This window comes from Hippichthys cyanospilos, chromosome 5 (genome assembly GCF_059441005.1).
Source record: "Hippichthys cyanospilos isolate Australia breed blue-spotted pipefish chromosome 5, RoL_Hcya_1.0, whole genome shotgun sequence".
Taxonomy (NCBI): domain Eukaryota; kingdom Metazoa; phylum Chordata; class Actinopteri; order Syngnathiformes; family Syngnathidae; genus Hippichthys; species Hippichthys cyanospilos.
Window position 1 is genome coordinate 2,281,735 of NC_142373.1, and position 26,912 is coordinate 2,308,646.

Below are 26,912 nucleotides of genomic sequence, written 5' to 3' on the forward strand. Positions count from 1 at the left end.
AGGCCGGCAATTAAGTGGGAGATATTGTTTATTTCAATTATAAGGGGCTGAAGGCTTTTATAGCACGGATGGGCGCAGACGTGTACTTTAGGGCTTGACGTCGGTGAACAGTGAACAGTGGTCAGCATTGTTGCAGTGCCACGTCTGACGGGTCCATGCGGCACCAAGACTGGACATTTGACTTTTTTTTTTTTTTTTTTGAGTTACACTGTTTACTCTTTTGGCTACTGTTTTCTCAGAGAAAATTTCAACACGCTTTACTCTTTAACTACTTATTACTCATTTATATTTGAACCAAGTGTATCAAACATTTGTGAAATCACTCAGTTACATTACATGTGACATATCAATAAGAGGTACCTTTACCATTAATAATTTTGATAAACAACCCCCCCCCCAAAAAAAAAAACTTACAGAACATTTAAGATAAAGACCCATCTTATCATTTTAAAAAAACACAATAAAGTTCAATAATATACAAAACAGATGTTCCACTTTTTTATATACATATAACCATAAGTCTAGTGATCTGTAATTATGTGACAGAGGTTGCATCTGCCTAACAGGAAGCTGACATATTTCACCACCATCTTTGTGCTATGCATACCCAAAGGATGAGAATGTTGCGTAGCGGTAACAGGTTTGCAAAGTGTCTCTCTGAAACGCTATAGTGTGCGTGCTTCAAAATTGCTGCATTCTCTTAGTTGACCATTAAGTGGCACTAGATTCAACACACTGTCACTTTAAATGTTCTATTCATCTAATTTGTCATTTCTAGTTTGGGATTGTAAAACCTCTCCAAGAGGGTTTCAACGCTATTAAAATAAGACCAGATATTGGCCCGATATCCATTCGCCCATCCCTAACTGATACGGTATGATTTTATCACGCACTATGTTAAAAGAGTAGGAATCATATTCTGTTAATGTGTTTAAAAGATACTATGTTGTAACAGTAACTCTGGACCAAACGTTACCGGTGATTTAGTGGAAACTGACAGAGTACCATTTTAAACAAGGGAATGTAACATTACTGGATTCACCCAGTTGCGCGCACCAAAAAATGATGAACTCAAAAGTTTACAGCCTAAAGGCATCTTTAATAGTAAACTGAGACACTGGCAGACCAGGACTGGGAGTGTGCACGTGGACATCCACGTTGGAGCACAGATGGCACTTGGAATGCTAAATGTGGGAAATGGGAATTTTAACTTTCAAATATGGACATGCAAGCAAATGTTCTCATTGCTGACCAGAAGAGATAAATCAATATTTCACAGACTTGCATTCACACTGCCAACATGCATGTCTATGTGTGTGTCCATGTGTGGTTGCATGCCAGTTGCTGCATGGACACGTCCACGGTGAGTTTTTGTGTTTGTCCGCTTCTTCACACGTTTGATTCCGACGTCTGATTATCGGGCAAGCTGAGCACACTTGATAACAACCGCACAAAGAGATACAGAGAGATGGATTTGGAGATGTGCTCATGTTTTTTGTTTTTGTTTAAAAATCACCATTTATTTCCAATCTACTTCCCGCAGGCATGTTGTAACCTATGTAGGTATACTACATTTTGCATCATTGGTTGGTCAAATTTGTTGTTTCCCCAATGAGAAGCAAATTCCTTATTTTCTGTTTGAGTCACCGTTTATATTGTTTATTCTTTATTGTTGCTTATACATGTGTCATGTCTGACAAATAATACAGTATAAGTATTATTGTGGTTAATTAAAAAATAACTGTAAGTAATGTTATGCTTGCTGAATACCTATTTTCCTATAAAATACCTATTTTATAATCATAGATTATTATAAATATAAAATGAAATAAATACAAAAATAAAATAAAAGAAATACTTATTATACAGTTAATATTTGGAATGAAATATTTTTCATGAGACAATGACAATACTATAATTATTCAGTGAAAAACTGCTATAATTATGACATTCTTTTCAATAGATAAAACACATCTGGTTGTCTGCAGATCATTTATTCATGAAATCATTTTGCAGTCACATTTAATTAAGAAGTTCATTTTGAGACAGTCCAACAAAACTCATGTCCAAATTGCTTCTTTTTTTGTTATGAAAAATAAATGTTAAAGCATAATGTTTTCAAAATACATTTTTGAAAGTGAAACGTTTTGGCAAATGGTTAATGAATTCATAGTAAATAAAGAAAACGAAATCAGCAATGTCTAGTTCGGCTTTATAATCAGTCAAGTTAAGTCTTCCAACCAAATGTCAGGGTGGTCTTGTCCGGGGGCGTCTTTAAGTGAGGGGGGCAGTTTGACATGGGTTTCAGAAAACAGTCATTCCAATTGACATTGAAGGGCCCTAAGTGAAAGTTTTTTCCTTCTTTTCTACAGAGCCCCAAATTTCTGGTGGCACCTCTGGAGGCCATGTCCTTTTTACATCTTCTCTAGCACTTATCCTAAGGGTCGATTAGTTGAATATCATTAGATTGTGCAAACATACCAAATGTTGTGACCATAACCCAGCAAGAGGGTTGCCGATGGATTAATGGGAAGGAGCAAATCCAAAAAAAAGAGAAGAAAGATGGGGGTTTGGGAAAAGAAAGATTTTTTTTCAGACTGGTCTGGATCTCATTTAAAGGACAGTAATGTGATTAGCTTTGTTTAGTTTTTACAGTTCCAGCCAGCGTGCAAGAGTGACATCGTTTCTGCGTTTGTGTATGTGTGTCTATACGTACATGCATTTGTATGAACTCTCTCATGTACGCGCATGATTTTTATAATCCTAATTCAGATGTTCAACATGTTGTTTGAATCAAGAGGCCCATATTGGCACACCAGAGACAAGAAACAACTCATTCCTTCAAAACTCAAACCTCACCGCAGTCTAATTGATGAAGATACGTCTATAAAAATTAAATTAATGTTGAATTGACTTCATCATTCGTGTTGAACAACCAAATGTCAATTATGTGTTTGAAATGACAAAAAATGTCATCGATAAAATTATTTGACTATGTTACCGTAATTCCCCAAATACAAGACAGACTTTTTTCCCCGAAAATTAAGGCCAAAAGTATGGGTGTGTCCTATAAAAGGTAAATTAAAAATTGTTATGCTTTTTCATCCAACATCATTTGAGGATGAAACGCACTGACGTGAATTTTTATACTGGCTGTATTCCTGCTTACAATATTTACCATAATGGAACGAGCTAGAGGAGGGGGAGGTCCGTTAGCTGTTAGCATCACATGCCTGTTACAGCTAACAGCAGCTTGTTTTAGCTGCCTTATTTTCAATAAAAGAAGTCGATAGAACCAACATCTGAGTCCCTCCTTGTTCACAAAAAGAAATATTACTAAAAACGAGAAGAAAAAGTTACGATGTCTCTAGCGGATTCAATTATGAGTGAAGAGTTTACAAGATGAGATTCTATTTTGCTGTAGTTTGTACATTGTTGCCAAAGTGCTGGTGCGTCTTATACAGTACATGGTAACAGAGAAAATACTAGAACTTGCCTCCAAAATTGAGGGTGCGTCTTATATACACCCGTGTCTGATATTTGGGGAATTACGGTATTTTATCAATTGAAAAATGATGAATGATGAAAATTGAAAATGTAATATCATATGCAGGATGAAGCCTTCTTGTAACGGAATACAAGAAGATTTGATGGGGTCTCAGTCAGAACATACACAGGGATTTCGTAACAATACTTGGGTCATTAGAACTCGGTTGCTAACCAAATAAGCAGCACCGACTGACGTATCAAAACTGCAAATTTCCTGCAGAAAATTACATATTGTGGTTGCTTCATCCTGCCTTCTTTTTGTAAGTATTACATTTTCTGTTGATAGTATTTTTTATTTTGGTTTAAACTCCACTTTGAGCACCAGTTTGGAAACACCTTTAAATTCCCGAATCTCAATCAAATAAAGAGGTCAAGACATTTGAGATATGCTGTTTATTGTAATATACCATGAATGTTGTTCAGTATACAAAAAACAAAAATGCATTTAAATAAAGAGCTAAAGGAATTTGGATCTGGGTAAACTAACCTGGTATTCTTATTAAAGCTCTTTGGTTTGTGCTAAGAACAAAATCACAGTTTAGCTTCCTCTCTGGTTTGGTTTACCCAGGAATTATCAAGGTGGGGAGGTGGAACCCTCTGCCCATTCACTTCCTGACGGACGCTCCTGAGGCCACTGTGGCCGACATGCTCATGGAGGTCTACCACATGGTCACTCTTCGTATCCAGTTACAAAGGTCAGACTTTTTCTTTTAATTTAAACTTTCAACTTTCATGGTCACACGCCAACTCTGTAGCCCGTGCGGGGACGTTCGTGCAACTGATTGCGCATCAAGAATTGATTACCAAAGCTCAATTGTAACTTTCAAGGGTTATCTATCATCTGACTCCCAGAAAAAAAAATGCGGAGCCAGGGCCCCGATGGATGGATAAAATCAGATAAATTACAGATGAGAGGTGTTTTTGTTGGTATTGTCTTGGCACATACCAGCCAGGATTTGTTGACATGTTGATGCTTGTATCCGTAGTGAGGGCAGAGTCTGGTCCTGGGTCTCTGAGACCAAATTTTATGGGGAGAAGCTTGTATAAAATCTAATGTTTCTAGAGAGGAAACCAGTGTGATGCTCAGCACAGTTTACATTTAAATTTAAAAAAGTCTGGGTCAAGAAATATTTATAAAAGTTGATCCACAGAATAATTAGGAAGAAAGTGTTCTCTGGTCTTCTGTGTTTATAATTGTTTTTCACAAAGCAAAAAAAAACAAAAACAAAACGAAAATAATAATTAAAGAAAAACAGATTCATTTCATTTGAATTTTATGAAGGATATCCAAAGGCCAAAAAAATACTCAATGGCTGCAGCCCTAGTATTGACAGAATCACCTTTGATGCGCTTCATGTGAAAACTGTACTACCGATTAACGTAATTCCCCAAATATAAGACTCACCTGCGTATAAGACACACACTTTGGCAATAAATCCTGGTAGTTTCTCTGTTAGCGTGTATAAGACGCACCCACACTGTCAAAACTAGAGAAAAACAGAACACATCTCAGCTTTTCTCAACTCCTCATATTTTCTTGTGTTCATATATGTAAGTTAAATATTTGTTGCATGTTAAGCATGTTTCAAATTTCCCACATTGTGAGTGGTCAGTGAATGCCTCATCAGTGTAATGTTGAATGCACTTGAAGGCGGTGTTTGTCCTTTTCTTGGTGACATGGTTCAAGTTCACTTTACCATAAATATCCAACAGCATCCGTATTTCACTAAGTTTATGATTGTTTATGTATGCCAAAAGACTGCAATGAATAAACGAGTCAAATGGAATATATTTGAGTGTTCTCCAACCCGTGCACTCTTAATTGGATCAGATGGAGACATCATAACTTTGACACGATCCTTTCTGTTTTAGTAATATTCCTGTGTGTGAACAAGGATGGACTCTGACGGCGGTTCAGCCTGCTCGCTTATATTTTTGAAAATAATGTCAGACCAACACGAGCTGCTGTTAGCTGCAAAAGGCACCCTCTATCTTGTCCCATTATGGTAATTATTGTAAATACGGCCGATATAAAAATGCACATCTAAGGGTCAAAAGTTTGTGTTGAAAAAAAATCAAATTTTAAAGTTACCACTTATAGGACGCACCCATAATTTTGGCATTCATTTTGTTGGAAAAAAATGGGAAAAAAAAAGTGTGCCTTATATTTGGGGAATTAGGGTAAAATTGACTAAAATGACATTGGCGTTGCCTGGGGCTCAGAAAATCACCAATTACCTTTTACCACAGAGTGGTAAATTACAACAGTTATCACCACAGAGCCCTGATCAACTGTGATATAATTTTTAATCAACTGAAAGTGGCAAAATGACCACCACCTGAAATGTATAAAAAATTGTGGAATTTGGTGTTTAATTAATATTCCACAAATGCAGTCGTAACCTAGTTACTAGTTGTAACTAGTGGGTCTGCATACAATATATTATTGTGAAGAAGTGACTTCGGCTCAAAGAACAGAGTGTGAGTACTTTTGCCGCCTCTGACTGTCCTTTTCTGTTGTAGTTTTTCCAAGCTTGAGGACCTTCCCTGTGAGCAATGGAACCATGCGACCGTCCGGAACGCTCTCAAAGAGCTCCTCAAGGAAATGAACCAAAGCACTCTGGCCAAAGAGTGTCCTCTCTCCCAGGTTAGAAAAGAATCAAGCAAAATATCACCCCCCGTCAGTCGTGACAAGTTGTCTGTATTTAACGCCACACACAATTGGAAAGCTGGAAAATAAAAATGATTAATAACTATTGCTACATTTTAATCAAATTCTGGCGTGTTTTAACTCCCCAGCTGCATGTTTAGCGCTCTCGCCGCATCATAATGGCTGCTGCGGGAGATTTACAGGCTTAAATGGAGCTCTGGTGGGGGCGTTGAAGGCAGCAAGCGGATCAATTGCAAGCATATGTGTGTGTGTGTGTGTGTGTGTGTGTGTGTGTGTTGTTGGAGATTCTCTCACTGCTCACTGCAAGCTCAAGTTTCCACGAGTGGCTTCCAGTCATGATTACTGACTGCCTGCTTCAATTGTGTGTGTGTGTGTGTGTGTCACATGGCTTTTTTTTTTTTTTTTGGCGTGACTGTAAACATTTGGTATCACTCCGGCTATTAATTATCTTTGTCCATGTCTTTTCTGTCTTTCAGAGTATGATCTCGTCCATCGTGAACAGCTCCTACTATGCCAACGTCTCCACCGCTAAATGCCAAGAGTTTGGTCGCTGGTACAAGAAGTACAAGAAAATCAAAGGTCCTCTTGACAGCCGCAATGTGGTTTTGACTGGCAATAAATTCAGTTCTGAACTTCACAACTCTAACACAATAAGTTTTGACCTTTTGATTTTGGTCAATTAAATTTTGTTTTCCTTTTGAAAAAAAATATCATGAATCCAATATAAGCTTTCAAAAAAAAAGTGCCAAATGTCTTTTAAATAGTCAATTTTCCTTTGGAGCTGAAAAAAGTCATGCATTTAAGTGTGCACATGACAGTACTGTACAAGTACAGCATTATATATTGATATCGTCAAACATCACAAAACAATCACTTTACAATAAAGGCCTCATTGATATGGCTGAGTTTACAAATAAATTCATGTAATAAATTCATTAATCAATTCAGTAATCAATTCATGTAATAAACACCTAATACAGCCTTGATAAGCAGACATGAATTCCATTTAGCAGTTTTTAATAATATGTGAGGCATATTGTTTATCAAGGTAAGGTGAAGTAAAATCTGACAAACTGATTCAAAGATTCAAAGCGATTTATTGTCACATGTATAGCAAAAAAACACACAGTGAAATGCTTACTCCAAATCGAACAAATAACTTATTACAGTATTAGAAAAAGAACAGTCCTGAAAAAAAAGTCCTGAAAAAGAACTGATCTCATACTGTGCAGCTGAAATAACTAAGGGACCCCTATTGTAGAGTATGAACAATATTTATGGTCTGTAAAAATGTATCATATTTGACAAAGTAGTAGAGCTACAGTAAAAGTAATGTACTTTGTATGAAAGAACTATCGTAAAATTTGTGGTAAATGTCTTTTATTAACTTTAGTTAATAGTACGGTTCAGCTTTTTTATTAATGCTGCATGGAAGTTAAAAATGTAAGATTTTCATCTTATGATAAGTGAGAGAACTTCTCGGATAAACATTGCAGTCAAACTGCAATCGATTTAATGCTCTGACAAAGAAATGACCTGGATGAATGCAAAATTGCGCAAGCATCTTTGAAGACTTGCTGCGCATTAGTTGGCTTTGGATTTGGTATCAGATATCAAATGTTGGGCAAATACAAACTTAGGTCACAGCAATGCCTTGCTCCACTCTTCTATCGTTGATGTGTTAAAGTTTAAAAATGGATTGTGATTTCGCATAGCTTAAACTCACAGAAACTGTAAACAAAATGCATACAAAATAAAAGAGAGACAGAGCAGGGTTTGGGATATTTTTCGGGATATATGGGATACTTCTTTAACAGGAGACATTGTGTTGCTCTAGTATTTATATGTCATACATCAATGAAATGAAATGAAATGAGGCTTTATTTTTTCTCTGTGTTTGTGTTTGAGCAGTGGATTATTTGGAGAAGATGTGGTCAGGGCGAGATCCCGCTGACATCAAAAGTAAGCAATCTTCTCCTTTTGACAGCAAAGGAAACATTTGGGCAAACAGCTCACACTTTGGTCTGCTCAACAGTCGAGCGAGACAACATGGCTGACTTCTGCATGCTGGGCCAAAGACCACCTCCGCACCTGACCGGTCTAGCACAGCTCGGTCACCTGGGCAGCGGTGGACCCCACCTCAAGGCGGGATCCGGAGATCCGCAGGCACCGTCGCAACCTCCCCAGCAGCCTCCTCACCCCCAGCAACAGCAATCGCCCCACGGCCCCCTCCATCACAGCCCCCCTCTCCACACGGGTCAGGTGCCCGCACCGCCGCCACCCCATCCGCCCGGTGCCCTCCAGCCCCTGCTGGGCCCAGGTGGGCTGCTCTCGCCTCAACTCTCCCCACAGTTGGTGCGCCAGCAGCTCGCCATGGCCCACCTGATCAACCAGCAGATAGCCGTCAGTCGGCTGCTGGCCCACCAGCACCCGCAGGCCATCAACCAACAGTTCCTCAACCATCCGCCCATCCCACGGGGCTCCTCCAAAGTTGGCAGCGAGCATCCGGGAAGCAACCCCTCAGCCTCAGAGGTTTCCTCGGAAATCTACCAGCAGGTCCGAGATGAGCTGAAAAGAGCCAGCGTCTCCCAAGCTGTGTTTGCGCGAGTGGCTTTCAACCGCACACAGGTAAAGAAACAGGAAGCGGCACGGCATGTTAGGAGGTTGGCAAAGTGTATCTTCTCATCAATTCTGATCAGACCAAGGATCACAGTCATGTCAATTTGTGAGAAAGGATAAATGCTGTACTTGATCAGGACCCACTGCAGTCATGAACGCAAAAATTTTCACGCAAGGGTGCATTTGCGGACACCCACATTGGAAGTATTTTCAGCCGTAATAGCGGAAGCATGGCGGGGAAGCTTGCCGGCTCATTAGGCCTCTTTTTTCCATCGCAGTGGCACGAGCACCTGATGCATCCAAGGCTAAACACTTTAGACCATGCCCCACTAGATCAATGCAATGATGGCGGTTATAAATTATGCAAGAAAAGGTACGAAAACATACTTTTAACACTAACTCCCGTTGGAACAATGGGTTCCACGGCTTTTCAAAAAAATCACAGTGGGTATAGGAATGGTAGCAATAAGATGAAATGACATCCCAGTGGTTCATAACACACCTATTTACAGATTCCGGAGGCATTTAGCAACTTTTTCCATACACAACAAGCCAGTGCAGGGATGACTGTCAGCAAGGTAGCTTGTGTTGTGAAATTTTTCTTCAATGAACCATCTAGTACTGCTGAAATATAGTCATGATATGTGCTATATATGCATGCCACTCTGGATTACACTGATTACTATGTATCGTAGGCATTTGGTGATCATTTTCACTTCTCTGGCACGTTTATATAGTTATTATTAAATAGCGATGGGTCGAAAAAATCCCAGGGCCTGTAACCTAATCTATGGAAGTGGAAATGTTTTTAAACTAATTTTCACTTATAAACAAGTAATATATGCTACATACAGATAAAACTGTTGGCGTCCCTGTGGTACGGTCACAAACATAACTTGATTCTGACAAAAGTAAAGATGCATAAAACTTAAATGAGGATTAAACATGGAATTTCAGACATTGCTTTTGAACACAATTATTTTAAATACCAAGCTTCTGTGGTCTCGACAAAAATGGCACCTCTAGAAAAGAATCTGAATAATTTGACTGTTCATTCGGGAATGTTCGACCAAGATGTGTCTTCGTTGCAATAAACAATCTCAGATGTTATTTATACGCGATAGGATATGAAGAAAAAGGCAAGTGAAGCAAAAGTGAATCTGAATGACACTTTCTACAATTGCAATTTTAAACTTCTTACTTTGATATGTAGTCAAAAGCATTCACCATGACAACATAACGGCCACTCAGGTGTGACGTTAACATGCTACATACATGTATGCTACACTGTAAAAAGGTAAGAAATGAAACAAAAGTGGCTGTAAGCCATTTCATGTTTTATGAAACTCAATATATTTGATATGTAGGTGTTCTGCACTTCTTAAACACTTAAATTATTTACATTGATAAAGAACTATAATGTACATTGCCTATGACAAAAATAAAACTGAGCGGTAGTCGAAAACACTACACATGTTGAAGTGTAAAGTAAAACAATATCCCAACTTGTTTGACATAACATTTTCTGATTAAATAAATACAGTAGCATGCCTTAAGAGAGGCAGCACCTCAGTGAATGAATGGCGAGTAATAAAGTTTAAACTCATTTTCTTTCTGCGATCGGGCGGAAGACTCATCATGTGGCCAACATATGAAAACTAAGCTAGGGCGCTTGCGTTATTAAATCATTTGACCAGAGGGTGCGTTATCATTCAGTAGCGCCTGTACACAATCATCAAGACACATCAATTGATCAACTTTTATTTCATTTTACATGTGCAGCACACATCAGACTATCGTGGAGCCTCACCCAACAATTATTGGCGGCACATCCGCACGCTCACAAGACAGTTCTGTACTCCCACACGTTCATTACAACAGCAACACGATGAAGTTGATATTGTTGTTTCTTTTTTTTTTTTAAACCATTTTTAAGGTAAAAAAAAAAAAAAAAAAGATCTAATACGTTGAGGCAGAAAACTGACCAAAAATTACATGCAAGTGTTAGAGTGATGATGTCACTTCTCAACTGCCCCCATGTGCCCCTCCCTCCTCACTCTAAGCGCCCTAAGCGAAATATGTAGAGTACTATAAGATGACATGTTGTGTATAACACTAAACATGGACCAGAGTAAGCAAAGGAGACAGTCCAACAAATCCACCCATAAAGTGGTTGCTAGTCAATTACAGGTAGGTACAGTATAGCATTGGTGGGAATTAATGACTACAGCCGTCACTAAAGGTGGTATCCCACCGAAGGGTGAACATTGGTTTGTGTCGACAAATGTGGTGTCTCTTTTGATCTCATCAGGGTTCCTCCGAAGTCGCAAACATTTGCTAAATGTTTGCAAGACAGTCGCCAGATGTTTGCCTGAACTGCTCTTGTCGCAAGGGAATTTTGAACATTCAAAGAATTCATCATTGACTGAATCCATCTGAACAATGCTTATGCGATAAACAGAGATGGCAAAATAAACAATGTGCCTTGCATTGGTCATATGGGTTTAAAAATATGAATTATTCTGAATACGAATTTTTGTCAGACATGTGGTTAGCATGGTTTATGGTTAGCATGGCCAATATTTCCCTCAATCTTCATAGTACTGTATTGATGCTGTTTTTGTACTTTTGTAGAGTTTTCAGAAGTCTGTACTTCACTTGACTGAAGTATATCTTTAATGAGGAATTTATATTTTTATTCCCTAAATACACATGGGGACAGATTACTATCAACACCTTCACTGAGTAGGAAATTCAAGCTGCCAAAACCAATCATATACAGTGACCAAACGCCACAGTAACAAATCGCTGTTGTCAACTTAGGGTCTGCTGTCGGAGATCCTGAGGAAGGAGGAGGACCCTCGCACAGCCTCGCAGTCGCTGCTCGTCAACCTAAAGGCCATGCAGAACTTCCTCAACCTACCCGAGGGCGAGCGCGACCGCATCTACCAAGAGGAGCGGGAACGTACCATGAACCCCACGGTGGGCCTCCCTGCCTCCAACTCGTCCAACCCCGGTGCTCCACGCCTCTCACAGGTACAGAATGCATTGGCTCAGAAGTTAAATAAGGATAATGGCACGTTTGATTTTTTTTTTTACATGCTGTGTGTTATGTTTGTGTGCTTAGAAAGTGTGGGAGAGGAGCTTGGATGAGCAGATAACGCCTGATACCTGGGCCTCCATTTGGAAGAACAAAAATAAGATCAACTCTGTGAGTTGTCTGTAATCTTGCATATCATGTACATAATGTGAATAATGTCTACTGCTGTTATAAACAAATTCCAACGTATAATGGAACAAGCACTTCAAAGATATCATTGGAGTCTACTGTAAACATAAAGGATGTAATAGAGCATTTTCAGAGATAAGACCTTTTAACTCTGATGCCGTGTGGGCTATTATTTATTATGTCTAAGCCAAATTATCTCAGTATCTGGAATGTAAGCTAGCCCCGTCTGTGCACGTCTTTGGAGATGACTTCCAAACAGAGCTCGGCACACAAACAGCAGGGGCATAACACAGGAGCTAAATAAATGAGTTTAATATGTAAATTGTTGGTGCATTTCGATGCAAATCACATTTTATTTAAAAATGAAATCTCAACACAGAAGGCAAACATGATGGGAGGAAGTCCCCATATCTACAATTATCTGATTATACTGCACAAGATTTAGATTCAAGTGAAAGTACTGTCCACCAAAATAATACTTAAAATACTTTAAAAAAAAACTTAAAATATTTGCATTTTCATCCAAGACTATCTAAAAAAAAGTTTGTTTTTTTTCCTCATACAACAAGAAATGCAGATTTTAATTTCAGTAACAGGAGTGTGCTGAGTTTTCAACCCATTTTTTTTTTTTGTCCTGATGAGGCTCTAACCCACCCTAACCCTTACAGCTAACTCTACTTCCAGGTGAAGTTAGATGTTAGTTGTTGGTTGTTTATTACATCAAGATCAATGGGCCGGACACTTTGCTTCATGGAGAAAAAAAGTATTACTGTATATAGTTCATTTTAATATTCATAACTACATTAATGTACTGATTTGGTGGAATGGCCCGAATGTATTTCGCACATAAATGTTGCACAGCAAAACAATTAAATGAATGAATCTGACACAAGTCATACATTTGTCGAAGTTGAAACAAGAGCTAGTCTACCCTATTGGTCAATCTTGACAAGTACAGTTAAATACTATAAGAAAAAAAATGGGATCTACATTTCAAGTGAAATACAGCACTTGTGTTATTAGGCTATGCTGCTCAATTCAAATGTCCTTAAATACACACTCAAGGTGTTACTGTCACATATCTCTGTCCAGCCAAAGCCAACAGGTCCTGTGTCAGACCTACCCATCAAGCTGGAATCGTTGGTCAACATCACATCGGGTATCTATGATGAAATCCAGCAGGAGATGAAGCGAGCCAAGGTTTCCCAAGCGCTCTTTGCCAAGGTGGCTGCCAACAAGAGTCAGGTGAAAGAACTCAGAACACACAGTACATGTACTAGAGTCCATTGAAAACGAAAGAGAAGTGTTGAGCGCGTGTTCACCAAGCTAACTTAACTAAAACGACTGTTGGCTTGTGAACTCTGCATCTCTGTTGTTCTGTTTTTTTTGGCTACGGTCTCAAGTTTGTTGGACATGTGACAGCCTCTATACCCTGAGGGCAACTCCGGCCCCAACTATGGTCAGGGGATAGACAGGAATGGACAGCACGGGCCAAGCCTGGCGCTTCCAAAAACCTACCATTGCGGGGAACGGGCGTTGTGGTTCAGTATGGTGGTGAGAGGGTGGTGCTCATGGCGGCAGGGAGAGTTGGAGACGGCTCGCCCCGCTTTGGCACATTGTGTGTTGTTTGATGTAAAAGAAAATAAAGTTTGTGCCAAAAAAGAGGCACGTGGTTGTTCAGCCTCTGTACTATGGTTATGAAATCACCGGGCATGGGAAACAGAGATCGGCAAGGTTTTACTAAACACAATGCACAATATCCGTAAAGGGACAAATCCTACTTCACAGAATTCACTTACTGTGTGTGGGAGGCCTCAACGAGGAATTACTATATGCATAGAAATAGCCTAATCATACTTTGAAAATATCACAATGAAACTCAAAATATTTTTTTTACTCCATTCATGTTGCAAAGTGCTTCGTCTAATTGTCCTGTAGAGCAGAAATATTACGTCCCTGAAAGGGCAAAATCACAACCAATTGTCAGCCAAAGTTATGTGTACATGGAAGCATTAATACGCTTATTCGTATGAATGAGAAAAAAAAATCCAGCATTAAAAGAATCAAAATGTTTTGTTGTATGATGTTTTCAGACTATTAACTGTATATCTACGATATATGCACATGTGTAAGATTTGATGACAAATTGCATGTACAGTATTTGCTTGTAAATTGCTTGTACATTTCTGTGTCCAGATTCTTTGTAAGATTTAAGGCATAAGTCCACATTTTTGGTTTATAAGAAATGTACAGTAGCTATTCAACCAGAAAGATACTAGCGTGTAGCCGCTCTGGAGCATAAGACCATGAAGGGCTGATATGTACTTTCTATACAGTACTTGCATGCTTGTGTTTGCTTGCGTGTGTGTGTGCGTGCGCATGGTTAGTGAGGTCCCCCAGGTCGGGGTGGGAGTTGGTGGGTGGGTGGGGGGGGTCACAGTTCAGTGCACCCATCTGCTGCAGCTGGCCACCAGGACAGCGCGAGCAGCAGCAAGAGATGATCTGGCTATTAGCGTCGCACGCTGCCTGAGGTGGCGGCTTGAACACAACAGCTGGTGTCACAAACAGAGCCAGTCTTGCAGACATAATTGAATCTTCTCCATCTCCATTTGGATATACACCTACCTTGCACACCCTGCACACTTTTAAGCATTTTTTTTCTTTAGTTTAATTTGAACCATTATTGCATAGCTAGTTTACTTCTATATTAGATGTGTATTGGTGTCTACTAACAAAGTGCAAATACTTTATCATACTTCATTTGATTCTTTATATTTGTTCCCTACAATTTAACAAAACTTGAATACAAATGAAAGCCGCTTTCCTGAATCAGTCCTTCAAGTTCCCAAAAGCTGTCAAGCTCACACATTGGCCAATTTGACCATTCTTTTTGAACCTCTTTTTGTCAAATTATTTCGCATGACTCTGTCTTTGTTTTTAATTAACCGGACCACCTTGGTCACCGCAGGGTTGGCTGTGCGAGCTGCTCCGCTGGAAGGAAAACCCCAGTCCAGAGAACCGCACCTTGTGGGAGAACTTGTGCACCATCCGAAGGTTCCTGGCACTTCCGCAGACAGACAGGGACCTGGCTTACGAGGAGGAGTCACGACACCATCACAGTGAGAGGCTTCACACCGTTCTCCACCTGCCACAGGACACACAGGTACAAAAACTGTCTCCAAATGTTATTTGACTGTTGTGCAGTGACTCTCTTTGATCTTTTTGAAAAATTTCACTTGTTCCTTGGCAAATTTGCTTTAGTCTGCAATAAACACCGTCTTAGGAGGACACACAAGTATAAAACCAGATGCTACCCTCAAATGTGTCATCATTTTGGTTTGACGCAATGACTTCATCACAATTGAACCTGGTCATCCCTGTAGTAAACATTACTCCAGAGACACGAACAAAAGCTTCACTCAAATGTGCCGTCATCTGGATTTTGTTGCAATTACTTCCAAATTACGGAGACAATGTCTTTTTTTTTTTTTGTCCTAGCAGTTAGCATTGGCAAGGCACCAACGGGTACAAAAACACACACTGCTTTCAAATGTGTCTGCAAGAGTAGGGGGGATTTATCAAGGGCCTAAAAAGTACACTGAGTGGTTTTAAGCCCTATCCAGAAGTTCAGAAAACTTTGGGAGAGGATTTGCAGAGCTGGACGAATCAGATGGGAATCTTTTAGTACCAGAGACTACTGTGAAATATAACTTTGAGTGGAAATGTGCCTGTTGTTACATTCTCATTAGTTTTTGTCCCAGCAGTGTGAAGAAGAGGAAACATGGTTGCTGGGTGGCACAACAGGAAATGCCACATTAGATTTTGAGGAGGCCTTAAAGAGGGAGAGAATGCGTATGTGTTTATACTTCAGTTCTGGCTTCAAACACCATGACTAGTTAGTTGTAATTCAAAAGAACATGGAGCGCTTTTTTGACCCTCTAAATGAATTTAATTGTAATGCTTGGCTCTAACTTCACTTTTTAGCTAAATTAAACTCAAGGCAATACAATTACCTTTATGGATGAACCGTGTTTTTTTTTTTTTCTAAATAATGAATATAGTCTGCCAAATAGAAGAATGGTAATGAATAATTTAGTGCACACTAAAAATGTGAAAACCTAACAATAAGAAAGCAAGCAATTAATTAAATAGAAGCTTAAAGTGGCTTTCCCTCATTTAAGAAATAAATCACAGTGGAACCTTTTAAGTAAAACACCCTTCAGATGGCAAATTTTAGAATTTGACCGGTCAATTTTCTCAAAAGATCAAGGTAACTGTGTTTTGCTTTTGTTTGGCTTTTTGTGACACTTCTTCAATAAAGATGTACCCACAAAAGGGGTGTGAAGAAATGTTGACAACAGAAATAACAGTCATATGGCTAATGTCAGTATATGTGTCACAAGTTAACAACTAACGATTGAACAATTAATATGATGATGATTATGACTGATAATATTTGATAAACTAATTAGCTTTGTACTTACTGACAAATAATATTGAAAACAAGTGAGAAACGTGAGAAAACTCACCACTTTATTGACAAAGGGGTAAAGTTAAGGAATTTGTTTGTCTATTTTAATATTAACAGCTGTTAACTTGGCTGTTCAGTGTTACTCAAAACATTGCCTGAAAAGTAATTCCAAGTTTTTTGATGGGGACAGATTGATCCTGAATTATTGGCCTCATGAAATCCAGATAAAGCTAAGTGTCTGGGAATGGACCTAAATGGCTTTACTATAGCTTTAATGTAAGATCGTAAACCTTATGTTAATAATTAGTTAATGGGACAGCAATACATCTTATTGCTTACTATGTCTGATTCACAGTTCTAAAATTAGGGTTTTCCATCTCAGCCTTCCGCCATACAATACATAGACTATGTGTGAATATAAGTATGAATGATGGTTTGTATTATGTCTAGAAACAGACAATTCATGGAAGTGGAAAAGTGGAACCTCTATACAAAAAAATCAAACGTAAACACAGTGAACAACAGAAACGAGAATCGTAAAACTAGACTCGGAAACCAGATGCAGGGAAATAACTAGCTTGACAGCTAAGCGTTCTGATAACGGGTTAGAAAGAGCCTCGAGCTTAAAAACAGTCTTGCCATAATAAAGCAAACTTGGACCATATAGCAACTGCATTGGTGTCCGATACATCAAGGAACATACCAATGACCACCGATCACAACAGTTAAACAGGTCACTGTCGGACAAAGATGATTAAAACATAAAACAGCCCACCCGCAAGCCCAATGACGAGCAACAATGACAACAATGAGCAACAATGAACAATGAGCAACACAATGACCTTTTGTTAACTCAGAAGGAGCTCAGAAGAAGAATCAGATGATAGCATTGTTTAAAAGGCTAACTAGATCAACCTTATTCTAAAACAGTGTTCCCACGGCATTGCTAACTCCGAAGACTGAAAACAACCCTATTTGAACAAAGTAAGGGTCAAAAGCTACAAGTATGCTTAAAACGTGAGAAGAAAAAGTAAAAGGTCATAAATAAATAAATACTCAAGAATCGAGCAAAATTGTTAGCCTGTCACAGCACACCACATGTGCAAGCGGCGGGTTTTGTATTAAAAAGACTAATGACGGGACAGGAAGGAAGCTGTGGTGGCACGCGACGTCATTCATCCGCTCCTCTCGCGCTATTAAAACACTGTTGGCCCTCTTCTAGCCCCCTAATTCCCCCCACCCATGGCCACATGTGATGATGGTTGCTGACTTATTAATGGCAAATGAAATGTGCGCCATTGTGTGTTTAATACTTCTAAATATATATAGGACATGTGTGTATGTCTTCATGGGAGGTGACCACAAACCCACCACACGTGTGTCCCATGTGTCACACACGCACTGATAGTTTGAGAGTGCCTTTGTCTTCGGACAATGGGGCATACGAGCGCGCGATGCCAAATTAAAAATGAATGTACAGTGGGGACGCACACACACACACAAACATGTTTTCACATTGTGTGTACTTTTTGCTTCATGTCTGAGGGGCTTTGGGATTGTGTGTGTATTAGATGGGCAGGTGAGTATGTGTAGGTATTGGTGGTGTGTGCGTCCGTGTGTGTTTGTGAGGGTCCCTCCACAGCAGCCTCACATTTCTTCGTGAGTGACACAGCCCCCACGCTCGCTGTACAGCTTTTATTCATATGGCGTTTGCAGTTAAGTGCATCCCACAGCTAATTTGGCACAGCTTGCCCTTATAAATAATTTCTTTATTGTTTTTGCTAAATTGATTTCTGCTGCAAGACTGTGTGTGTATGCGCGCATGTGTGTGTGTATGCGTGTGGCTGCGTGTGTGTAGAGGCAGCTCGGACCCCAGGAGTCCAGGACTAGAACAAGAAGAAACAATTCCTGGGCACATGGTCCCCTTTGTGGGTCTGACTTTAATAGAAGAGATGTCAAATTGGCCTTTTTCTTGCTTATTCTCTTTTTTTTGTTTTTGCCATGTTAATAGAGAAATGCTGATTCACAGCTACTCTAGATTTTCAACGTGGCACAGTTGCTCACTGACATATTGCATTTTTGAAACAAAATGAGTTGTGTAACCAAACATTGATAGTGTTCGTATTATAGGTGGATTACACACGTTGACAAAATTGTTGCTACCCTTTGTTAATGAAAGGAAGTAATACTAATAAAAGAAAGAAAATATGTTTCATTTAAAAATAATGATAAATAAATTTAATGTACATTTACCACTGACAATCCTTGTGAAGTTTGGCTCTACAGAATTATTTTAAAAAATAAACTCAGGCCTGGAGAAAATTGAGTAAACTAGAAAAGATATATAGTAATAACTTGACCTTTGGAACATGTTCACCCAAGTTGCGTCAGAGTGGTCTTCCAACTTGTAATCAGTCAGCCTATTTAAAGGGTGACAAGTCACTGTTTTGTTTGGCAACATGGAGTTCAAACGCGTGGATCAGAGGAAGCAAAGATGATGGTCCTGTGATTGCAGTTGTACCTACAGTATTCTGAACTGTATGATCCACTGGGCTGTAACCAAGCTCCCTGCAAGTGGCCACCGAGGAACATTAATGACAAATAGATGAGAAAGATAATATAAATAGTCACAACCTCCCAGCAAATTAAAGGTGAACTCCAAGGTCAAGGTATAGCAGTGTCAGATCGCACCCTATGTAACTATTGGAGCCAAAGGGAACTTCACTTTTTATTTGGGAGATAGCCAAAGGACCTGGAAAATGTTCACATCGTGGATTCAAAACCAGAACCTAACAATCCGGAGGCAGGGATGCAAGCTTTAATTTCAAATTCCTGGTGGCCTCTTGGTGCCTTCTGCAGGGTGGATGGAGCCTACTGTTTTTTTAATTTTATTTATTTATTTTTTTGGGCAAGCCACAATTCACAGAATCATTACATTGCAGATAAACTAAATGAATACCACACACAAACACTGAATATTACACTCACAATACACTCAGCTCTAACGCTAGCTTGTCTCGGTCACAAAGTGTTCACTGTCTTTTGGTCTAAAGAATCATTTCACAATAACCGAAGAAAGTACTGTGACTCATCCTTTCCACACACAAATGCATGCGCGCACACAAATTGAGCAAACAAAAAAACACACTCACTGATAACTGTCTTAAGTCAAGCACAAAACTAACAGAAAAGTGATTTTTCTCTTCATTACAAATTTATCTCGATGTTAATGGCGTCTCTGGTGGTCACACGTGTGCACCTCCCAGCCCCCCTGCCTCACAGAACGAGGGCTCATTAAGGAGAAAATGAATATTTGATGTTTTATAATTCTTTTATCGTTCTGCGCTGTAATTTGCCTCAATTTACAGGAAACTTGATTTTTTTTTTTTTTTTTACAGCTGCACATTTAAAGAGAAGAGCAGGCTCAGTAGGGTGGGGAAGTAGAGTTTGAGGTTCAGGAAATAAATACTTTGTGAGTATCACGCGATGAGAACTGCTATGGCTCTTTAAAACAACAACAAAAAAACTGCTGTTGTGGTTCACGGAGTTCATGGTTGTATTGTTTTGCTCCAAATGTCATTGAAGGATGTGTCAGTCACAAGTTGGGATTCAGTAAACCCAAATGTACAGCAGTCCTAAAATGACATGGGTCAGTCGCATAAACATCTAGACGGGCCACTCTTCAATCCAGTCAAAGACACATTGTTTGACACCTCTGTCTCTCTACGAGAGAATGAAATTTCAGGAGAAATTGCATACTTGGCTGAGAGGCGGAATGAAAAAAATAAAGTGAAACATTGAAGCATGTGGAATGATGATGAATTATTTGAATGATATAGAATAATATAACATGGTGTAAGCTCAACATGGTGAAGTTGCAACAGTTTGAATCAGTCAAGTATTGTTGAGAGAAAGAAATGTAGCAATATTTTGTCAAGTTAAAAATCACTCTCTAGGTGAATGGAATGATGTGAATATTTGGAATTTAGATCAGAGTGAGGTAAATGGATATTGACATTGGAATAGGTGAATGGAATGATGTGAATATTTGGAATTTAGATCAGAGTGAGGTAAATGGATATTGACATTGGAATAGATGGATGGATGGATGGATGGATGGATGGATGGATGGATGGATGGATGGAATATGTATTTGCAATTGGGATGACCCTATTAGGCCTGTTTCTGGATGGGTGTGGCATTTAGAGATGCCTATGGTAGTTAATTGCCTTTGTGATTTTGAAGTTGTCCATGAAAACATTTTGGGGAGAATACTACTTTGAATCATTAACATTTTGAATGGGATATTCAAACGTGAAAAAAATGTTCGCATGAGATTGTTTTTTCAATGTTTAATGTATAAAACCATCATTTGCAAAGCACATTCCTCTAAAATAAAAGATTTTAAACTTGAAGTCTCCAAAACAATATTTTAATACACAAAAAGCCAAAATGTTTCTTAGAAAATGCCAGTTTGATTCTTTTTATTTTTTTTTCTGATTTAAAGCTGTGTCATTGTTTCATCCGACATGGCATCGCAACAAACATTTCGAATTGATTTCATGTGAATTAAGCAAAATAACACTTTCCATCGCTCGCAATATCTTTGGAAGGCTTCATAATCAGAGCATTTTACCTTTTAGATCTTATAATAGCTACATTAATATTTTTTGATGTTGATATAAAAAACATCGGGTACCCGTGTAAGAAGACACTGATCAATAATCCAATTTGGGATGAGAACAAACTGTACTTTTCACAAGAGAAACCAGATTTATGGATTTCGTTTTTCTAGATTTATAGTTTTTCTTCTTATTTCGGGAACTGGAGGTGTAAAAAGTGGGAATGAAGTCGAAGGAGGAGGGGATACAGAGTTCCTGGCATCATCCGGTTTGAGTTGGCTGAGCTTGACAGAGGCCTTCTTCAACTAATCATTCATGATGCATTAGATGTGAGCGGGGATGGAGGGTGGGGGAACGTTTTTCAAGGAATTCCTCAACATCTAAATATGTCACTTTCCGTTAAAGAAGGCGAGCACAGGCCAGGGAGGAAAATCTAAACATACCAAATTCCTGTAAGTTGACCATTCACCCCCCCACACGATTGAAACTGGAGCCTGCCCTCGCCATTATTGAAGTAATACCCTGTTATTATTGAAGAGAGAATGACTATTATCTTTACGTGACTCCTTTAATTTTAATGCGCCGCAGATTTATAGCTGGACATTCCAGTGGTGGAGGACCTCGCCCTGCTCTTAAAGTGACACGACCACAACACGCCGCCACCTTCTGACAAACAAGCCAAGTCTCGCAACACTTGATCCCTGAGCTGTTGAATCGGCAAACGCGGTCACAATGCCAGTCTGATTTTTATCCGCATACAATAATTTTCTCTGCAAAGCAACTCTCACAGGCTGAAAGTAAATTCTTCCAAATTGCTCAAATGGTACTCACGTTCTCAATAGATCAGTGTTTTTCAACCACAGTGCTGTGTCACAGTAGTGTTCCTCAAGATATAGTCAGGTGTGCTGTGGTAATGTATCCAATTTCACTTTTTTGGGGGTGGTGGGTAATTTAGGGAATCGTGTGCAGTTTTTGGCTGTGAAAGTAGTTGTTGTAATAAATAGTACTTTGAGACAAGATCTTTTTTCAAATAGCTATTGCGCAACGTATACTTAAAAACACACACACACAAAATGTCACAGACTTGACTTACTAAAATGAATATAATTCGAAATTAAACGTATTACATGACCACAGTACATCCTGCTGGGCACCTAGTTGCTATGATGTTGTTCCAATAACAAAAACAGCCCTTGTGTATCCATGAGGAAAAAATGTCATACATAATGTTCTGCTTTCTTAATATTTTTGAGTGCATCAAATGAACAACACCTCTATCCATTTTCTCTCCAAGGTTTCTGTCCTTTTCATGAATGTAATTTAATCTTCAGTGGATGATACACCCTTTCACCTTGAACGAGTTAACATTTTTTAATAACTGAGAGTTTTAAGTTGGTGTTTCACTAAAAGTGCCACCCCCATCACATTAGGTCAATGGTAGTTAGACTGTCCATTCGTCAAGCAAGTTAATAGTGCATGACAGGCTGTGGACTGTGAACGACCTCACTTACCCCGAAAGCCCTGGCTACTGTGTGCTCCGACAACAGGCTAAGAATACAGTCTGGTGTGAAAAACTTTGTCGTTGGTCTCATTTCTGCAATTTTCTCGATCAGGGGTCATTGCGCCCCATTAATTAGCTTTTTTGCCTTTCTCGACAGGCGCTCCACAGACCAACCCCAACCCAGATAAAGGAGCACCGTTCGTCTCCCATGCGGGAGGAGCTGTTATCGGCTCCTGTTAATGAAGAGGGCACTCAGACGGTGGTAACGACCTCTGGGGGTTCACAGAGCACCACCGGTTGCTCTGGCAGCAGCAAGAAGCCAAGATTACGCACAAAGGTATAACCTGGAGTGACCTATTGTCCAAACATTTTAAGTCGCGTTCCCTGTCAACCTCATGAAGGCAGTTGTGTTGGGACATGCCACTCTCCACTGCATACACCTAATAAGTAACAGCAATGGCATCATGTTCAATCAAACTCGGTCTAGAACTCATTAAACTGGATCGCGGCATGACAGTTTAGCAAACTCTGGTACTGTACTAGAGTGATAAAAAGTATTATTCTGTGTTGAGTTTATACATTTGTGGCTGGACTAAATATTATATCCCAACCTGTGTTTTTGTTCCAGATCTCCCTGGAGGCATTGGGCATCCTTCAGAGCTTCATTCAGGATGTTGGGCTGTATCCAGACCAAGAGGCCATCCACACCTTGTCGGCACAGTTGGACCTGCCCAAGCACACCATCATCAAGTTTTTCCAGAATCAGCGGTACCACGTCAAGCATCACGGCCGGCTCAAAGAACTTAGCGAGGGGGCTACCGCCAGCGGAGGCGTAGATGTCAGCGAATATCGGGAAGAGGAATTGCTTTCAGGGTCAGAGGATCCGGAGTCAAGTGAGGACGGAGCCGAGGATATCTATCAGTCTGAAGGGAGTGGTGGTGGAAGCACAGGAGTATTGAACCAGCCTCAAGCTTCTTCTAACTCTGGTTCCTCTGGGAACAACTTGGCCCAGGAGGAGGGCAAGGACAAGAGTCATCTCCGAACAGGGGTTCCCCTGGCTCCAGGAAGCTCATCTTCTAGTCCCAGGGAGCAGCCTGACTACCAGAGGTAGAGACCACCGAATGCATCGGCGAAACAACAAGGGGACAAAAGTCAGAAAGGACAATGAGAGTGATTAATGTATCAATAACTGTAGTATGGTATAAATGTATAGCTGAAGTAGGCACAGGAATCATAAACCACTGGCCAGAAACAGTTCATAATGACAATGCTGGACTAGCTTTTCAGTTTAGCCCCAAGAAACAATTGGTGGGCACTGTGTAAATGTGAAACATCTCAAAAGCTCAACTAAAGCTGCTCATGTGTTCAATTTATTCAAGAGCTCCTTAGAAATGGGTTGGCAGGGTAGGATCAGCTCGAGCCAAAGACAGTCGCATTCATCTCTTGAGTCTGAGCAGCACAGTCACGTTGGACCCTCAGAGTCGAAGAGCGACTCTTACGGACTTGGACTCGGGCCTCGAGAGCTCTCGTAAAACTCAAGATGGACATCCGTGTTGCGATTGCTGCTCCTTGCCTGAGAAGACCCAACTAGTCATTCCACGTAGCCCTTCAGAATCACTACCAGTCCTATCTAGCACTTACAAATATTTTGTGGATGTGATGTACCCTTGCCTAGCCTCACCCTCTAAGCCACATTACCATATGCTGTCAAGTTTCACCAAACTGTGAGCTTAATAAAGAAACCACAAGGGGACACCATGGACTGATTTGCAAAGGCACCAAAGTCAAGAAGGATGTGGCGCAAAAAGACACTCAATTCCATGCCTTGAATCTTTCCCGGCACCATCCGCATGTGTGGCAAGAAGAAGCCAAAAACAAAAATAAAAAAACAAAAAAAGAAGTACTCGTGCAAAGATTCAGCAGCCAAGCAGTAAGGCAATTTATGAGGTGCAGTCTATCCTTTCCATCGCACCCTCAACCCTGCTTTTTTCCCTCTTTAATTGGTGCCCACGGTCTTGTGTCTAACCACACATCCCCGCACTTAAACCTCACAACCGTATTTATTGCTATCTTTATCTATGATTATTATTATCATTATTGTTATTATTGTCGTTATTATGGTTGATTGCAAAGTGCTATTTCAAATTTTTTTATGTCCTTAGTTTAAAAAATGAAATAAAAGGGGTAGTTACTTTGAAAATAAGACACGAAGGATGGCGAATGGAGGGATTTAAAAAAAAAAAAAGCAGTTACTGAGTGATAGTATTTGCTAGAAAAGAAATTCTGTCATATTGTGTTATTTTGTTTGGTGCAGCGGAGTCCAAAAGAGAAACGCTAAAGAAAAAAGGGAACTTGTGCTTTACTTTGCTACAGTTGATGACAATCTACTTTTTTGAGCCATGACAGAAACGTGGCAAACATTTTTCTGTTCTGTAATGTTTGTAAATGCCTCAAATGGGATTAATTGTAATCAGTGTAGTGTGTGTATTTTTTTTATTCTTCAGAGCAACCTTCAAGTGTTTGAGCCAGTATGGAGCGGCAGAGGAGATTTTTTTTTCTCAAAGTTTCGTTTTGTTTGTGTATCAACTCAGTGAGATCGGTTTGTTTCATTGTGCCAAGCAAATTCAATCTTTTTTTGTTTTCTTTTGAAGAATATTTAAGAAGTGAAAAATGTTTAGTGTTTAACGTCTGGTGCAGTGGTGTACACATATGTTCAAAACATTATGAGAGTAAATCGCTTCTCATGATCGTACACTCCGACAGACCTGCCTTCTAATTATCACGTCAACACGGATCGGATAATGATGTGCTTTTCTGTAAGACAGGAATCAGGGTTGAATAAAGTTCCAATGAAATAATTCATTTAAAAATGTTCATTCAGTGTTGAAGTGAATAAAATTTATTAATTCAAATGAAGTGTCTTTTCTGCACAAACTCTCACTTATTCTAATTTCACTTGATAATGTAAAGTACTCATGGTGTTGAATATTAGCTAGTCCTACTGCAACCCCCCCATCAAAAACATTAATCCAACGCAACCGAACACAAATTTAACATTCATGATGCACAGCGGGTTTTCATGAGCAGACAAAAAGGCTAAAGAGTTTTTTTTTTTTTTTTTTCAAACAAAAGAATCTCTATGAAAATAAAAATAAAACATGTATCCATCAATACATTACATTTTGATTTGAATAGAGTACCATCTTGCCTCTGGAGAAAATATGATAAAATTTCCTCATGCAGTTTTACTGTTTAGCAGAAATTTCACAATGCCAGTATGACGGGATTGACACAGCTTGTGATGAAGTTGACCTGGCAATTTTTCGCTTTGGAGGTTGTATCATATCCATTCCAAAGGCATGTAAGGGAAATGTCAGATCCTGGCTGTGAGCTTTAACACACTTCTTTTGCCTTATTGTGTTGAAAACAATTGCTTGACTAGTATTTTACACGTCCTGTGCCTGATTATCTGATTGTATGCAGACCAATCCGTTATATTGAAGATGCAGAGTTACAGCAAAATCCCATGTCAGATTGATTGTATTGATGATTGATTGATTGATTGATGTAATAAAAGCCACGGTTGAGATCGATCCTGCCTCAGCCGGAACGTCCGCACGGTTTATAACAGACTGATGTGCACGAGCGAGCCGGGGCAGAAATAGTCACTGCGCTGTTAACTCCTTCTTTGAGTATAGTTTCTCACAAATGCCCATCTGTGTCACTCAAATGCTGGGTGTTCTCTAGTTTAATTTGGCGGAATTTTTCTCACTACATTCTTCTTCTTCTTCTTCTTCTTCTTCTTATTCTTATTATTATTATTATTATTATTATTATTATTATTATTATTATTATTACAACAACAACAATAATAATAGTAATAATAATAATAACAATAATAATAATAATGCATCACTTTCATAACATTTTTGTTGCTGTTATTAGCTGTGTCACAGACAGTTGGGTGCTCGGCAATAGTGTGAAATTCGAGCTGCTTCTTTGTTCAGCAAAATCATCTGAAAATCATCAAAGTCTTTCTTAAAAAGGATTCATATACCTTTATAAGGATTCATACCTTTGTCCAAGGTGCCGTCAGAGTATTTTTTTAAAATTTGTATTTACCATTCATTGGACCAACAAACCTCACATGTTCCTCCATTTTCACGTCTTGTGTCTACCCGAGAACATGCCCTTCCACCCATTTCAGGAACCTATCAGGTTATGCCAAACAAATGACAGTCATATATATC

The 26,912-nt window shown here is 39.4% G+C and overlaps 1 protein-coding gene across 2 annotated transcripts in view; it reads left to right on the forward strand.

Annotated features, from left to right (window-relative positions):
- Positions 1–25,574, forward strand: part of LOC148423137 (DNA-binding protein SATB2-like) — a 42,985-nt gene extending 17,411 nt beyond the window's left edge. Inside the window, exons 4-14 of one of the 2 annotated variants that reach the window (XM_088415928.1) lie at positions 4,118–4,244; positions 6,073–6,196; positions 6,697–6,799; positions 8,132–8,182; positions 8,256–8,848; positions 11,663–11,875; positions 11,967–12,050; positions 13,161–13,313; positions 15,037–15,231; positions 22,799–22,999; positions 23,291–25,574. In XM_088415928.1, coding sequence (XP_088272054.1) covers positions 4,118–4,244; positions 6,073–6,196; positions 6,697–6,799; positions 8,132–8,182; positions 8,256–8,848; positions 11,663–11,875; positions 11,967–12,050; positions 13,161–13,313; positions 15,037–15,231; positions 22,799–22,999; positions 23,291–23,773 — 2,327 coding nt within the window. In that variant the 3' untranslated portion in view covers positions 23,774–25,574. The remainder of the gene's footprint in view (positions 1–4,117; positions 4,245–6,072; positions 6,197–6,696; positions 6,800–8,131; positions 8,183–8,255; positions 8,849–11,662; positions 11,876–11,966; positions 12,051–13,160; positions 13,314–15,036; positions 15,232–22,798; positions 23,000–23,290) is intronic. The other variant, XM_088415929.1, reaches the window with a different exon arrangement.
- The last annotated feature ends 1,338 nt before the right edge of the window (positions 25,575–26,912 follow it).